Below are 17,503 nucleotides of genomic sequence, written 5' to 3'. Positions count from 1 at the left end.
GAGACACGCTGGAGACAGGTAAGTATCAGTAGTAGAGTCCTTGAGGTAAGCATAGCCAGTAGTATATGCGAACGAGACCGGACGTGGAGTGCTGTGTGGTTGTGAGTCTTGTAGTGCTGGTGATGAGTGTGGTGATGAGGTGCAGGTGATGGTGATCAGTACTCTGGGGAAGGAGTGCGCTGTGATTGGTGGAGGGTGGAACCTGACGTGTCTGTGACAATATATATATATATATATATATACAGTGGGTACGGAAAGTATTCAGACCCCCTTACATTTTTCACTCTTTGTTATATTGCAGCCATTTGCTAAAATCATTTAAGTTAATTTTTTTCTTATTAATGCACACACAGCACCCCATATTGACAGAAAAACTCTGAATTGTTGACATTTTTGCAGATTTATAAAAAAAGAAAAACTGAAATATCACATGGTCCTAAGTATTCAGACCCCTTGCTGTGACACTCATACATTTAACTCAGGTGCTGTCTATTTCCTTGAGATGGTTCTACACTTTCATTTGAGTCCAGCTGTGTTTGATTATACTGATTGGACTTGATTAGGAAGCTGGCCGTCCGGCCAAACTGAGCTATCAGGGGAGAAGAGCCTTGGTGAGAGAGGTAAAGAAGAACCCAAAGATCCCTTTGGCTGAGCTCCAGAGATGCAGTCGGGAGATGGGAGAAAGTTGTAGAAAGTCCACCATCACTGCAGCCCTCCACCAGTCTGGGCTTTATGGCAGAGTGGCCCGACGTAAGCCTCTCCTCAGTGCAAGACACATGAAAGCCCGCATGGAGTTTACTTAAAAACACCTGAAGGACTCCAAGATGGTGAGAAATAAGATTCTCTGGTCTGATGAGACCAAGATAGAACTTTTTGGCCTTTGCTCATCGCCTGTCCAATACAGTCCCAACAGTGAATCATGGTGGTGGCAGCATCATGCTGTGGGGGTGTTTTTCAGCTGCAGGGACAGGACGACTGGTTGCAATCGAGGGAAAGATGAATGCGGCCAAGTACAGGGATATCCTGGACAAAAACCTTCTCCAGAGAGCTCAAGACCTCAGACTGGGCTGAAGGTTTACCTTCCAACAAGACAATGACCCTAAGCACAAGGGCTGGGCAAAAAAATCGATTTTTCGATTAATCGTTTTTTTAAACGTGGTCGATTAAAAATCGATTCTCAAAGGCCACGAATCGATTTTTTTCCCCCATTTTTATTTCCGCAAACATTGAATATAAGATTAACGTAAATCTAATTACTAGTCATCTCCGCTAGATGTCACCCTCTTGTTGGCGTTGCGCAATGTTACAAAGGAACAAATGTCATTCATCATTCACTAGTTAAATGGCGGCTTCCGGTGCGTTGACGTTTGTAATGCTGAAGTGAAATGCTACAAATCTGCAGAACCATTTGATGATGAGACATCACCCAGATGTTGCAAGATCAGCCGAGCAAACAACCGCTAAAAATAGATCACATAGGCCTACATGCGAATGCTTGCCTTGCATTATGATCATTAAACTTGAGCGTTCACTTGTGTACGTTAGCCATTACATTCAAATCAAGTCAATCGAGTCAATACAGCGCAGGACCAATAGTTCAAACCTAATAGCTTATATTATAAACAGATTTCCTCAAATCCACACGGCAACTAACTTGTGTCCGGGTATGAACGCGCTTCTCGTGTATGAAAAGTAACAACCGGTGACGGTGTGCACGCAGAGGGAGGCTCGGACGCCGGGGGCTCCATCTCATCCCCTGGCGGAGAGATGACCAAGCGGCACCCCCTGCAAAGAAAGCACCCATTCCTGTGTACGGCCTCAGTCCTTGAAAGGCCTCATCAGACACTACGATCGACCCAAATTACAGACGGTTTCGCCGGCGCGTTTCCTAGATATAGCCGGTTAAAGTTTCAACTGGTCTCGTTCGAAGGAACGCATCTAAGGAAGGCACGCAAATAACAGTGACGAAATCTAATGCACCATCCGGGGCACGAATCAGAAGCCACTGGAGGAAAAAGCCTCCATAAAAACGGACAAAGTCTGAATGACGGTCTGTAAAATCGCAAGAAAAGCTTGTCCTTTACTGAAAATTGCTGAAAATCATCCAATATTCTTTTTATGTTTTAGAATAAATATATCAAAATATCCATAAAAACAAAATTGTATAAAAAACTTCTCAGATACATTTTTTAGAATAAAGTTGCATTAAAATTGTATTGTATTTAACATAATTGTATGCATTTGAAATTTAGAGATGGGTTCTGTTTTAATTTGCCAAGTATACCTAAAATAAAGAGAGTTTAATATACAATTTTGTGGCACTTAATTTCTTTTTTTAATTACCCATTTGTAAACTTGTTCAGTGTTCTTTTTTATAAATATAGTATTTGTATTAAATCTATATTCATTGAGTTGAATCGAAAATCAAAATCGAATCGAGAATCGAAATCGAATCGATTTGAGAGCTTGCGAATCGAAACCGAATCGAATCGAATCGGAACATCTGAATCGATACCCAGCCCTACAAGCACACAGCTAAAATAACGAAGGAGTGGCTTCACAACAACTCCGTGACTGTTCTTGAATGGCCCAGCCAGAGCCCTGACTTAAACCCAATTGAGCATCTCTGGAGAGACCTGAAAATGGCTGTCCACCAACGTTTACCATCCAACCTGACAGAACTGGAGAGGATCTGCAAGGAGGAATGCCAGAGGATCCCCAAAGCCAGGTCTGAAAAACTTGCTGCATCTTTCCCAAAAAGACTCATGGCTGTATTAGATCAAAAGGGTGCTTCTACTAAATACTGAGCAAAGGGTCTGAATACTTAGAACCATGTGATATTTCAGTTTTTCTTTTTTAATAAATCTGCAAAAATGTCAACAATTCTGTGTTTTTCTGTCAATATGGGGTGCTGTGTGTACATTAATGAGAAAAAAAAAGGAAATGATTTTAGCAAATGGCTGCAATATAACAAAGAGTGAAAAATGTAAGGGGGTCTGAATACTTTCCAAACCCACTGTATATATGGGGATGATTAGGAGGCCATGATGGACAGGGGCCAATTGGCAAATTTGGCCACGATGCCGGGGTTACACCCTTACTCTTTATCGATCCTGGGATTTTTAATGACCACAGAGTGTCAGGATCTCGGTTTAAATTCTCATCTGAAGGATGGTGCTTGTTACAATGTAGTGTCCCCATCACTATACTGGGCTGTTAGGACCCACACAGACCACAGGGCGAGCACCCCCTGCTGGCCTCACTAACACCTCTACCAGCAGCAACCTAGTTTTCCAAGTTGGTCTCCCATCCAGGTACTGACCAGGCTAAGCCCTGCTTAGCTTCAGTGGGAAACCAGTCTTGGGCTACAGGGTGATTTGGCTGGTGGTATAAACAAAAGAAGAAGAGGAAGTAGAATGGCGCACTCTTTCTTAGCGTCTTTTTCCATGGTGAAACATCGATTCGTTGCTCTGTTGAGAATGCCTTGTGTGTTCACGGTTGTCAGAACTTACTCCCGGACTCGTTTTTGGAACCAGCATACCTTGAGTAAGTAAGGTTAATCAACCAAGAGTTCAGGGAATATGTGATGGTAAGTTAACGTTGCTTTCTGGAATACCCCCCAGGTGGACATGATTTAACAACTGTTGTGCCATTATTTTGCAGTCTCTCATTGATATACTTTTTATAGTAATGTTATGGAGAAAAAATTATTTTACTTTTCGCCTGTATAAGAGTCTTATGTCAATACCTGAATATCAGTCCAAGAATATTTTCTTCTCTCCACTGAGTGTGTCCATGACCCTCTCGGCATTGTCTTTAGGAGGTGGTGAGACCAAACAGCATCTTCTCAGGAACATCGGTCATAACAGCTCCATCTTCAAAACTGTAGAAGTGCAGAAGACCTTCCAAAGTTTCTTGAAATAAATCAGCCAAAGAAGGGTGGATGTAGGTAGTGCTCTTTTTGTAAGCAACAAATCAAAACCACTTCCTGGGTTCTTTGAGAAGATGAAGCAGCTTGACCTGCCAGAAGGCTTTGCTGTGGATTTTCACCTCAATGAAACTTTAGACAAGATTAACACATATGTCAGGGAAAAGACACACAGGAAAACAGATAAAGTTCTTGAAGATCTGGATTCTAATACCATGATGATCCTTCTTACTTACATATATTTTAAAGGTAAACCAACTATACACATCATAGACACAAACTCTCACTAGTCTAGTAGTCATACTGTACTTCCGGCTTCAAATAACTTTATTTCTTTCTCCAGGAAAATGGACCATGCCGTTTGACCCCAAATTTACTCATGAGGCTGAATTCCATGTGGATGCTAAGACCACCGTTTCAGTTCAAATGATGAATCAAAAAGATTACATCAAAATCTTTTATGACACACTACTCTCAACTAAAGTCCTTTCTCTGGACTACAACAACTCCTCCTCCTTATTTCTGGTTCTCCCAGACAAATCAATCACTGAGCTGGTTAATCGACGAGACATAGAAAGGTGATGGAATGTGGTCTGGAAAAGGTTAAAACTCTTATCTGTTACATTAGACACACAAACACAACTCTTTTAAATACTTAAATGTGTCTTTAAGTTCAATGTCTTAAACTGGACTAAGGCTCCATTCATCAGAACTTTTTGCTTTTGTCTTACAGACCGGTTGACATCTAAGTCCCTAAGCTGTCTCTAAAAACATCATATTCCCTAAATGATATTTTGAAGGGAATGCAAATTAAATGACTGAAATGTTTACAGACAAGGCCGACTTCACAGGAATTTCAGAAGGAAAATGTTCATGTCATAGGTAAAGTAATACACTATCCTAATTAAAATAAAATGTGAAAGTGTAGATTTAATGTGAAATGCATAGAGCCTATTTTTATATATACAAGCACTTTTATTTGATCTTTATTGTTAACCCAGTAAATTACAACATCCTTTTCATGGGAAAAATTGTCAACCCAGTGGAAAAGCAATGACATTCAAAATGTCATAAGTGACATTAGTATTTTAATAGTAGAGCTATTACTTAAAAGTTTATGTTCAAATGTTACTGTCTATGAAAGTCAGAATATGTAAATGCTTTAAATCATTTAATAAAGACTGATGTATACAGGTTGAATTGCCTTATACTGAAATGCCCTTTGGAAAAGGCATATACAAAGAAACTATTTTTATGTTTCGGGTGTCTCTTGTTTGTCTGTGAAGGTTTTTAAAAAAATGTACGCAAAACAGCTGCTAGGTTTGATATCAATGAAGACGGGACACTATTATTTGAGCTGATATAAATATTTATTTCCTCTTTATATATTCCATCTTTACATGCATGTCAGGCATCTCAGTAGTTGAAAAAGTTTCAGTGGGTTCAACTAAAGACCATTGTAGGTCACATCAGAGTTAGCATCCCCACAATGAATGTTGTGAACAGTTGTTAGAGCAGGCACATTTCTCATTTTAAGGGGCTTCGCTTTGCTTCAATGCAACGTTGATAGACGGATGACACTTCCACAGTTTTTGACTAGAAGATTCAAAGGTACAAGATATAGAGAAACCTTAAGGGATCCCCTCAGGAATTTCAGAAAATTCCGTACAGAAACTGGCTACTGTTGGCAGGTTTCCTGAGAAACGACAGCGAGCGACACTCTAGAATCTAACTATATCACCTCACCGTTAGTGAGTTAGCACAGAGGTTACCGCACATAGATCAGAGAATCCTGGCCTGTACACAATAGCAGTTCTATACAGTGTGTTACGGTGCAAAATCGGGTCGTTTTAGGCTTCTAAATCTCATATGTGTTTTTGTTCCATGAATGAACCAGAAATGCACACTGACTTTCTTCATTATTACACAGCTTCAAATCATGCATAGTAGGACCATTCTGATTATACAGAGGCTACATAATATCATTTAGGGTTAATCTTGTGAGCACAATTATAAAAAAATAGTAAAATCACCATTGGTATTTTAAAAAATACAGTCACAGACGAATTTGGTAGAAGAAAACATAAAATATGCTAACCGTATAATTTACGTTGTTCCTCAAGGGGCGTCATCTTCCACGTCCATTCTAAATATGACTAGTGATTGCAGGCAAGATATGCTCAAACAAGTAATTCTATAAACAAGTTTCCTTTCCATTGCACAGTATTCACAATATACTACAGACGACGTCATAACAGAACTCAGCAATGACCTGATATTAAATGAGTCTTGAGCTGGTATCAAGAACAGATCATGTTCAAGCTTTTTGAAAGCACAGAGGACGCCCTGGCCCTTATGTGTGTTTTTAGCAGACATCACTATCAAACAGCTCCAGAAGACTTAAGGAAAGAGACAAGAACTGTGCATGATTATATAGGATGGGTGCAAATCTTAGTCAGAAATCCCATGCAATGTTTTACACATCTGCCATTAAACTGAAAGGTACTGCAGCGCAGTGTCCTGGTCCGAAGGGGCTGGTCTTAAGAAAGAATGCTTGTGTACGTGTGAATCAAGTTAACAAAGCAAATTATTTCTGACAGTGTTTCAACTGATTCTGTTTTAGATATCGGAGAGAGGCTGCCATCTTGCATTTGACAGCACAAAAAAACTGCCCTCAAATGTCCATACGAACCACGATGCAAGAGAAAATGACCTTCGTGACCTTGCCCGAATGGATCAGATGAGGAAAGCACACCATTGTGAATTCATGCGTGTTTGTGCGTGAAGTGATGCGTCCTCTGAGTTCTCGCGTTTAGTTGTAACTCCTCTGCAGGTGGAGATGAAAGGTGGAATCATCGAACAGTGGATTCTTCACTTCCATTTCCCCGGTCTGGAAAGAAAAAGAAACTTTCAAACACCACGTCACTATGGGAGACCTCATACTGTAGCACTGTGGGTGACATATAATACCATCGACTACACCTGTAGGAGGCTTTATTTATGACAGCGTTAGGGAATATCTCTCTCTTACACGAAACATAAGCCGCTTTTCCACCGTCCGGCCAAACCACTGTCTTTTTGCTTGACCGTTTCATTCCGTGTCGATCCGGTCCAGCCGATATGGATATGGTTTAATTTTCCACTGTGGGGTTGATAACGGTCGATCTTTGGAATAAAATTTTGCGTTAAGTGTTATTTTGTGTATTTACAGACAATATGAGATGTCAATAGCGACTATTATTATTAATTCGTGTTCACTTCGCTCAAATAGCGTGCTTAGCCAGCAACAGAGAAACTGATAGCCAGGCAACAAGTGACCAATCCTGAGTTTCGACATCACTACACTGTTCAGCATGGTTGGGCAGAGAACTGACCACTTCTGGGCCGAGAATGGTTTGTAATCGTGCCGTGCCAGGCTCAAGTGGCAATACAACTGCAACTGTTCCTTACTGTTCTTAGAACCGTTTGGCCCGACTGTGGAAAAGCAGCTATACATACTATCTGTCACACATTTAGAATAATGAAGTACTGCTCTTACAGGGGCAAGTCCAGGGCACTCATACACAGTGAAGTCTCCATCTTCATTTTCCTCATCTGAAGTGGCTCCCGACTCAGGAATCTTGGAATCACTTCGTTGTCTGCATGAGGATAACAAGACACTGAAGCCATGCCACTTAGATGTGAATAATATAGTAAATACTGTAATTTTTTTATTAAATTTCAATTTTAATTTTGTCAGTATTGGCCAGAAACATTTATTGAAGCTGATAAATTAAGTGATCATGGGACCTTACATTATTTCTGTTCGTCCTACCTATTTTTTAAATATAAAAAATAAAAAAAAATAAAAAAAGGTTACTTAGAGCTTGTAAAGTTTTTTGTTTTAATTATTATTGGTGCTCATACATGTTTCACTTCTCAACCATTTCAATTCTTTAAAAGAAACTTCTAATATTACAATGGTTCATAACAAGCCTACATGTGTTAAATGATTGAGGGATAAGAAATATTGCTTCCTGCCTTCAAATTTAGATGGAGTAGATGAAGAACATATATGCTACCATTCAAAAGTTTGGGGACGTTATGATTTTTTAAGGTTTTTTTAAGTCTTTTTTTAAGTTCAAAAATACAATTAAAACACCAATATTGTGAAATGTTATTGCTATTTAAAATAAATGTTCAAATTTAATCTATTCTTGTGATGGTAAGGCTGAATTTCCAGAAGTCACTACTTCACTACAGTCTTCAGTATCACATGATCCTACAGAAATCAGTCTAATACACAGACTGAATCCGATATCGACCCCTAAACCCTCATTCACTATTCCCTACGTTAGTCCACTAATATAGTTCACTCGAAATGTGCACAGTGAATGAAAACAAGTGAGTGAATTCAGACAGCTGTTGAGTGTTCATCGTTATTGCGGTGCAATGTGAGATTGAATGAATAACGTCAATAACTCAACGTCCACTATGGTTTCGGACAACACTACAAATGGCTGTCCCCTCAAACAATGCCCTATTTGAGGGTATAGGGGGCGATTTCGGATTCAGCCACTATATTGCCAAAAGTATTGGGACACCCCCCAAATCATTTAATTCAGGTGTTCCAATCACTTCCATGGCCACAGGTGTATAAAATCAAGCACCTAGGCATGCAAACATTTGTGAAAGAATGGGTCGCTCTCAGAAGCTCAGTAAATTCAAGCCTGGTAACGTGATATGTTGCCACCTGTGCAATAAGTCCATTCGTGAAATTTCCTCACTAAATATTCCACGGTCAAATGTTAGTGGTATTATAACAAAGTTGAAGCATTTGGGAACAACAGCAACTCAGCCACAAAGTGGTAGGCCACATAAAATCACAGAGTGGGGTCAGTGCATGTGTAATGGAGGCCAGCTAGTAGTCGCTGTGCGAGTAAACCTCACTCAAGAGACCCTCTAGCGACTGACACTAGAGGTTGCAGCCTTTAGCCTCCTTGTTAGAGCGTCTGACTCTCATGCCGGCAGACCAGGGTTCAAGTCCCGCTTGGAGCGTGGTTTGAACAGGAGGTGTTACATTGGTGCCGTGACCCCGATGGGAGTGAGGTTTAGGGGGGTGAGTGTAATGGAGGCCAGCTAGTAGTCGCTGTGCGAATAAACCTCACTCTTCTTATCTCAAGTAACGCTCTAGAGACTGACGCTAAAGGATGCAGCCTTTAGCCTCCTTGTCAGAGCATCCGACTCTCATGCCGGCGGACCCAGATTCGAGTCCCGCTTGGAGTGGACGGGTCGAACAGGAGGGGTTACACATGCTGAGGCGCACAGTGCGCAGAAGTCAATAGTTAATAGCTACAGACCTTCATGTGGCCTTCAGATTAGCTCAAGAACAGTGCGAGAGCTTCATGGAATGGGTTTCCAAGGCCGAGCAGCTGCATCCAAGCCTTACATTACCAAGTGCAATGGACTCCAAGCCACTGGACTCTAGAGCAGTGGAGATGTGTTCTCTGGAGTGACGAATCACACTTCTCTGTCTGGCAATCCGGTGGACGAGTCTGGGTTTGCCGGTTGCAAGGAGAACGGTACTTGCCTGCATTGTGCCAAGTGTAAAGTTTGGAGGAGGGGGAATTATGGTGTGGGGTTGTTTTACAAGGGTTGGGCTTAGCCCCTTAGTTCCAGTGAAAGGAACTCTTAAAGCTTCAGCATACCAAGACATTTTGGTAAATTTCATGCTTCCAACTTTGCGCTTCTAGAAGAATGGTCAAAAATTCCCATAAACACAATCCTAAACCTTGTGGAAAGCCTTCCCAGAAGAGTTTAAGCTGTTTTAGCTGCAAAGGGGGGGGGGGGGGCAACTCCATATTAAACCCTAGGAATTAAGAATGGGATGTTATTAAGGTTCATGTGCATGTAAAGGCAAACGTCCCAAAAATGTTGTCAATATAGTGTATGTTGATTTGGTGCTCAAGTAGCATTTCTTATTAACTTTATTTTCATTGGTTAAAACAGCGGTGCTGCTTAGGCCGGCTACACACTGGCTGCGTGTCGTGAGTGTGGCAGCTGCGTGGTGTTTTCTATGTCTTTGCACACCAGAAACGTATCTGACGCGGCGCTGCTGCTAGTTGACGTAGTGGAAGGCCTATACTTCATGTTAAACATAAATATATAGCCTACTGATACAGCAAAGACAACGTCGGCAGTATTGATGGTAAAACAGGCTACAAAATATTTTGTTCTGTATTGACAGGTGCAATATTTGAAAACTGATAATTATTATTATTTTTTTATTACAATTACATCTGCATTTATGTCAAAACCTAGAGACTTTCAAACATCAAAATGTCATTTATTAATATGTATTCGTGTCATAATGACATATTAACATCTTTTCCTATTCTATTTTGCCTGGAAACGCTTCCAACACGCTTGTGTGTCGCGTGAAAAATAGGCGTCGGTTCTATTTCTAGCATGCGTGTGTTTTCGGCGCGGCAGGCACTGTGCAAGCTCTAACCTGTTAGCATGGGAGCAGAAATAAAAATGAACACGCCACTCAGCTGACACACTCACGCTGCGCAGCCAGTGTTTAGCTGGCTTTAAGGTTTTTGTAGAAATTGTGATACATTTTTTTCAGGATTCTTTGATGAAAAGAAAGAACAGTGGGAAGGAACAGCATCTATTTCAATTAGAAATATTTTTTTTAACATTATAAATGTCTTTACTGTCACTTTTGACTAATAATCTTAACAATTCAGTCTTTGCTGAAAAAAAAAAAAAAAACTCTTACTGACCCCAAACTGAATGGAAGAATATATCTAATATGCTCCAATTATTCCATAAAGCCAGGCAGGCAGGTTGAGTACTGGTGGAAAATGATGTATGTATCCATGAAAGGCAGTTAATGAGAGACAGGAGTTTATTAATGCTATTTGCGGACTACTTACTTGAGTGACATCATTTGCTGCTTCTGAAGCTGAAAGTGGTACATCTGGGCACTCTGGGCAAGTGTTTTATCTCCAGTCTAAGAATAATAGAATAATAGAAGAGCGTGTTAACATACAAACTATAAGACACATGCCTGGATGTCACTGTTTTTGTATTTGTATATATGCTCTACTCACCATACCACCATCATAAGAATTTGGACCTATCAACCCAAAAGCAGGATAGTCAACCTTCTGGGCCAGACGACTGCCTCTCTGCATCCTGAGAAAGAAGATGACACAGAGTCAGTATCATTCAGGTCTACTTGTTCATCCAACAACAGTTTTGAAAGGTTTTTAAAGACCTCATAATATATAACTTGGAGTTTTACAGCTTTTAGTCCTTATGTGGTTTGCTTGGGGTCATTTTGTGTTGTTAAAAGAAGTGTCTTATATTCAGCAAGGCTGCAATTATTTGATTAAAAATACTGTAAAACAGTAATATTGTGAAATTACAATTTAAAATAACAGTTTACAATTTATTCTTGTGATGGCAAAAGATGAATTTTCATTTTTTGCCAGTCTTCAGTGTCACATGATCCTTCAGAATTCTTTTTATATGCTGATTTAATGGTTAAACATTTCTTCTTATTATCAATGTTGAAGATGCTAATTTTGTGGATTTTCAGGATTCTTTGATAAATAGAAAGAATAGCATTTATTAGGAATAGAAATCTTTATTAACATCGTAAATGTCTGTCCTTGCTGAATAAAAGTATACATTTCTTTAAAAAAAACAACAACAACTTTTGAACGGTAGTGTATGTGCTATATACACTATGTGCTAGCATTTACATAAAAGTACAATCTTTCTCTTTCAGGTTTTTTAAGTTAATTACTGAGAAAGCACAAAATACAAATCAGACTGGCATAAATCATGCGAAATCTCACCTGACCCAACACACTCCAGTCAAAACCATAGCCACGGAGCCCACCATGAGAAAGACGCCCAAAAATACTAAAGGAGAAAATAACAAGTATGTTATGAAAAAGTTAAGGAAAAGTACTGCAGTCCACAAACTCTTATATCTTTATAACCATCAACAGACAATATATAACGCACTTATGAAGGAGTGATCCTCAGAGGGGTACGGGATGATAAAGGGTGCGCTGTGGACGGCAGAGATAAATGGAGTGTGTGAGGCTGGGCTGGTGGTAGAGGAGGCAGTGGTCAGGGCACTTGTCAGAGGCTGTTCTGATGTAGCAGCGGTAGAAGATACTTCTGCTCTGTGCTGACTGCTTGGCCAGGAATGATCTTCTGGGACTTTGGGAGCAGCTGGAGAGGGGGCTGAAGAACATAAGGAAAATACAAAAAGAAAGACTGTCAAGTCTGAAAGGAAAATACTCAATTTACAATGTTCAAGAAAGTATGGAAGCCTTGTTTCCACTAAGGAAAAAAAAAATTTAAAAGATAATTGCGACATTTTATCTTGCAATTCTGACTTTTGGCTAACAATTGTAATTGTATTTTGAGGCAACTGAAAACGACTGCACCATTGACCAACAAAAACCTGGTCTAAAGTCACTAGCGCAGAATTTTTTGTGTTATTTAAATGGCGCGTTAGTAATGTGCGCCTATAGGTGGGGGTGCACAATGCGCGTACACTCTGCTTATTACACACAAAAACATGTTTAAATATTAAAAATAAAAGGATTCCTCTCTGGAGAAGCATTCAGTCTTTCCACTCGCAAATTCCACCATGTAAATAGCAAATCCGCCATGGTGCAAGCGGAACGGGCTCTTAAAAGGGACTTGGGAGATGAGTAACGCCCAACAACACACCCATGACTCATTAAGAGACTAGGTACAACCCTTTTGGACAATGCTCTTTTTATGTTGTTAAACTAGCAAAAGTGGATTCAGACACGCCATAAGTGCACCTGCGCCACGCGCTTCAGACCATGCGCTCAGATCGTTAAAATAGGGCCCATAAAGTCACAATTACCTTATTCATTTTTTATTCTGTGTCAGAAACAAAACAGAATCAGGCGTCCACAAGAAATACCTATGAAGTGGGTGCCAAATTATGGCAGCACTCTTTTGAAGGAACACCACAAAACAAATACATTTTCTGACCGTAATGTTGTTGTAAATGACATGCTGTTATTTTTCTGTGAAACACAAAAGGTGAAATTTGATGTGCCTTTCTTCACACAGAAGTGACCACAGCTGTCAAGCTCCAACATAGAGAAAAATAAAGACCATAAATATGTATATAAATGCTGTCTTTTGAAGCCATATAATAGCTTTTTGTGTGGAAGAGCAAAAATTAAGTCATCACTGATAATTTTCCCCCGCCAGCTTACAAATCCAATTCTTGCTCACATTTAATTCAAATATTTTCTTTAAATGAGTCGTGCCACACAGGGCATCATCAGCACCAAACACCATTACATCTTGTGTATGTGACATAAACTAGTGTTTCAGTTTGAATGTAAAGACTGGAATTTGTTCCTCACAGAAAGCTTTTGTATGGATTCTGGAATATAATGCAGAATTAGTATGGACCTGACAGTCATGTTCACTGTCTGAGCTTGTATTTTGTCATTTTATGTTCCACAGAAGAAAGTAAGTAATACAGGTTCGGAACGACATGAGGGTGTGTACATTTTTGGGTGAACTATCCCTTTAATGGTGGGATCCACATGTCTTACCTAAGTGCTTCATCTCTGATTCTCTGTGTTTGCTGATGATAGAGGAGAGAATGTCTATCTCTTCATCCAGCTCTGGGAGATGGTTGACCTTGGCTGCTTGGGAAAGAAATAATGAAAGTGAAACATGAGAGTTACAAAGGGAGAGATAGGGAGGATGAAAATTTGCAGAACTTACACTAGCATTCTAAAATATTGGGTCCGTCATTTTCTAATGTTTTTGAAAGAAGTCTCTTATGCTCTGCAAGGATGTATTTAATTGATCAAATAATAATATTGTGAAATATTATTACGATTTAAAATAAAATATCATTTATTCCTGCAATGGCAAAACTCAATTTTCAGCATAATTTCTCCAGGCTTCGGTGTCACGTGATCCTTCAGAAATCATTCTAATATGCTGATTTAGTGATATCAATGTTGAAACCAGTTGCAGCTGCCTAATATTTTTATGGAAACTATGATGCTTTTTCAGGGGTTTTTTGCTGAATAAAAAGTTTTAAAGAACAGCATTTATGTGAAATTAAGGGATGTAGAATAAGGTCATGCAGAATAATGCATTAATATGTGCTTTATAAGTACTAATAAGCCAATATCCTAGTAATATGCATGCTAATAAGCAACTAGTTAATAGCAATAACTGAACCCTAAAATAAAGTGTTACCGAAAACTCTAATAGGTCAGCAACTTCTGATGAGTTTAATAATAATTCACCAAGGAATATGACATCTTGGCATGGTTTGTATTGCATTGGGTGGAATGTGTACGCCGTACTTCTAGCACACAGATTTATGAGCATTTATAACTATTCATCGTGATAAACACCAAAAAAATGTGTGTACTTAAGTGTTAAACAGTTAGCTGCGTGTGCATATGTGCGTGTGTTTGTGTGTGTGCATACTGCAGTGTGTGTGGGTGGATTTGGTCAGTCGGTCTGTTGTGTGGTGCTGCTATGCGAATGTGGGCAGTGGGGCGTACAGGCGGCAGGGAGAGACAGGGGGAGGGGCCTCCACAGATTCATGAATGAAATCTGTCACCATGGAAACCACTGAGAAAGTGCCAAGAGCAAAAACTTCACAAGCAGGATAAGAGAAATGAGAGATTGAGGATTTGAGAGAGAGAGGATGTGTCTGTGAGAGAGAAAAAGATGCTTAAGCCAATTGTGAAATATCTATTTTTACCAGAGTGAGATAAATTTACATCATGTCAGACAGTTTCCACTACAAATAACATGGGAAAACAGCCTTTGTTTGATGTGAACTACACATTAAAAGGGTTAGTTCACCCAAGAATGAAAATTCTGTCATCATAATCACCCTCTCGTTGTTCCAACTATAAGATTTTTGTTAATCTTCAGAACACAAATAAATATATTTTTAAATAAATCTAAGCGATTTCTGTCCCCATTGACAGCTACGCAACTACCACTTTGGCGCTTTAAAAAGTACATAAAGAGATTGTAAAACTAATTCATATGAATCGAGCAGTTAGTCCAAAATTTCTGAAGAGACACGATCGCTTTATTTGATGAACAGATTAAATTTAGGCTGTTATTCACATATAAACATTGATCAGCGAACAAAAAACAGAAGCTCCACCGCAAATGCTTGACGTGCGAGAACAAACCTCTTGTGGAATCTCAAATGTGCCTCATTGGTTCTCGCACGTCTATCCAACATGCTTGCACTTCCGTTTGCCACAACTGATGTCTGAGTTGATGAATGTGTTGAATGTGAATGTGACTAAAAGCCAAAATTCTCTTTTTTTTTAGCATATAAAGCGATCAAGTCTCTACAGAAAATTTGGACTAAAGCACTCAACTCATATGGATTAGTTTTAAGAACTCTTTATGAACTTTTTGAAGCGTCAACGTTTCAGTTGCATAGCTGTCAATGGAGGGACAGAATTTTTTATATGTGTTCTAAGATGAACGAAAGTCTCACGGGTTTAGAACGACATGAGGGACAGTAATTAATGACAGAATTTTCATTTTTGGGTGAACTATCCCTTTAAGGGATACATTTTTGTCTAGTGACCCTGAAATTTCATTAATAGGCCTACACAGACTAGATAATCTGCATTTCAATTAGAATGCTCCAAAAGTGTATACTTGCATAATTCAACGCATTAACAAGCTCATAATTAAACACAAGAATTAAAAAACTACAAATGAACTAATACAAATGAAATCAGCCACTTTCTTTTTACAAAAAAAAACCCTAAACCAAACTCGATGTTCATGGTGAATCATACAATTAAGGATCAAAGGCAGCATAACTGAAAAACTATATGCAATAAGAGCTCTTAGTAAGTTAAAAGACATTGGGTCTCATGTGTACTCCTGTATGACTGTATTTATATGTAAACCTGTGTGTGGAAGTATTCATACAGGAATCATGATTCATCAATAATTGCATAATTATTTGAGTCCAAATGGGGTTCATTCACTAATAATTGCATAAAAATTTTCTTATGTGAAAAGGGTTTTATGTCAAATTTCTGCCATCATTTGCCCTCATTGTAATGTTGATGAATTCAGTGTATTCTGTGAAGGATCACTAACCCGCAGTTAGTAATTTGCATATTGCACGCCCTAGTCATCACCATATAAGGGCTTTCCGCACAAACTCTCTTTTACAGCCATTCTTCAATCACATCCAGAGATCAAACATGGCAAAATCTTTGAGTAAAGTCAAGTGTGTCAATCTCAAAGCCAGCTGAAACACAAAAACACATTTTAAATGGGCCTTTACTGCACCTATCCCATATCAAGATGCAATAGACAATTTTTGTTATTCTAAAAAAGAATAATTACTTATTCAATGTCAAATAAATATGTATATAAATAAAAACAGTTCAGTTGTACACACCTTTTTTAGGAGACCAACAGGACTTTTGCAAATCTGTACATGTGGCTTGAGTCAGTTTTAAATTTTATTAAAAAAAAATGTAATACATTTATAATCAAGATGCCAACGTATCTATCAATCATCAATTGATGTGAAACCATCCACACACAGGTTTTTAAATAATCAAAATATCTGTGCATAAAACACGGTTAGTAAATGAGACCCAAAGGCTTTGGCTTAAGCAAGAAATCAACACAATAGTAAGAAGGTCAAATTAACCCAATTAAACCAAATATGCCACCATTAACACACAAAAGTGCAACTTTATATCAATCTAACAAAAACAGCATTTACATATATACAAAATGAGTAGCTATGTCTGTCATGAGGAAAAAAAGGGAAATATGCGATGCCTCTAAGGTCTTCTGAATAAACTAAAAAAGAAAGAGGGAGTTAAAAGAGGGAGAAGAAAAGGGTGCTGTTCGTGCTCCTGCCTGTTGAATGGTATCGATTAGATGTCAACAACAGCACTGCCCTCCTATGGCAGCACTGGAAAATTACTGATCGATAATCCTCAAGGCTGTAGTCAAAATTAACCTTTTTTTGGCTACAAACTGGAAGCTGAAAACGAAAATGAGACACTTGAGGATATTTACTTCTAACGGCTGCTTGTTGGTATGGTTAAAGCAAAGTGGATTTTCACCAGCATTTGTCAATCCCGACCACTGCAGTGAAGAAAGAGACCGCCTGAATTATTTCATTAGCCCCCCTCCTTCCTGTTGCATCTGCAGCAATGTGTGGGTGGAAGAGGGGGAAAAGGAAGCCAGACTGGAAGGTTGCGAGGAGTGAGAGGTCTTCCACTGCAGTTCAATGCATATTCCAAAAGATAATGACGCTTCCTTTCATTTTGAAATGCTGCATATCATATCCACACTGTAGCAGTCTTGAAAACAGCGTGCAGTGATTTTTTTCAGTCCAAAAAACTGTAAACCCTGTGCAGTAATACTGTGTACAATGATGAAAGACTGAATAAATACCAATATGGCAGCATAACCTCAGCCACTCACCAATTGGTAAAGTCATCGTGTCACTGCATTAGAAGCTCCAGTTTGCAT

At 39.1% G+C, this 17,503-nt stretch overlaps 1 protein-coding gene across 2 annotated transcripts in view; it reads right to left on the bottom strand.

The window, feature by feature from the left end:
- Positions 1 to 5,282: 5,282 nt before the first annotated feature.
- npdc1b (neural proliferation, differentiation and control, 1b) overlaps positions 5,283 to 17,503 on the bottom strand; it is a 34,197-nt gene continuing 21,976 nt past the window's right edge. Inside the window, exons 3-9 of one of the 2 annotated variants that reach the window (XM_079816021.1) lie at positions 13,543 to 13,635; positions 11,951 to 12,175; positions 11,779 to 11,845; positions 11,026 to 11,110; positions 10,849 to 10,925; positions 7,467 to 7,566; positions 5,283 to 6,818 (exon numbers count right to left, since the gene is read on the bottom strand). In XM_079816021.1, the coding sequence (XP_079672147.1) occupies positions 6,741 to 6,818; positions 7,467 to 7,566; positions 10,849 to 10,925; positions 11,026 to 11,110; positions 11,779 to 11,845; positions 11,951 to 12,175; positions 13,543 to 13,635 (725 nt within the window). In that variant the 3' untranslated portion in view covers positions 5,283 to 6,740. Of the gene's footprint in view, positions 6,819 to 7,466; positions 7,567 to 10,848; positions 10,926 to 11,025; positions 11,111 to 11,778; positions 11,846 to 11,950; positions 12,176 to 13,542; positions 13,639 to 17,503 lie in introns of both variants that reach the window. The other variant, XM_079816020.1, reaches the window with a different exon arrangement.

The sequence above is a fragment of the Gobio gobio genome, assembly GCF_949357685.1.
Source record: "Gobio gobio genome assembly, chromosome: 4".
Taxonomy (NCBI): Eukaryota; Metazoa; Chordata; class Actinopteri; order Cypriniformes; family Gobionidae; genus Gobio; species Gobio gobio.
This window is presented reverse-complemented; position numbering and strand designations above follow the sequence as displayed.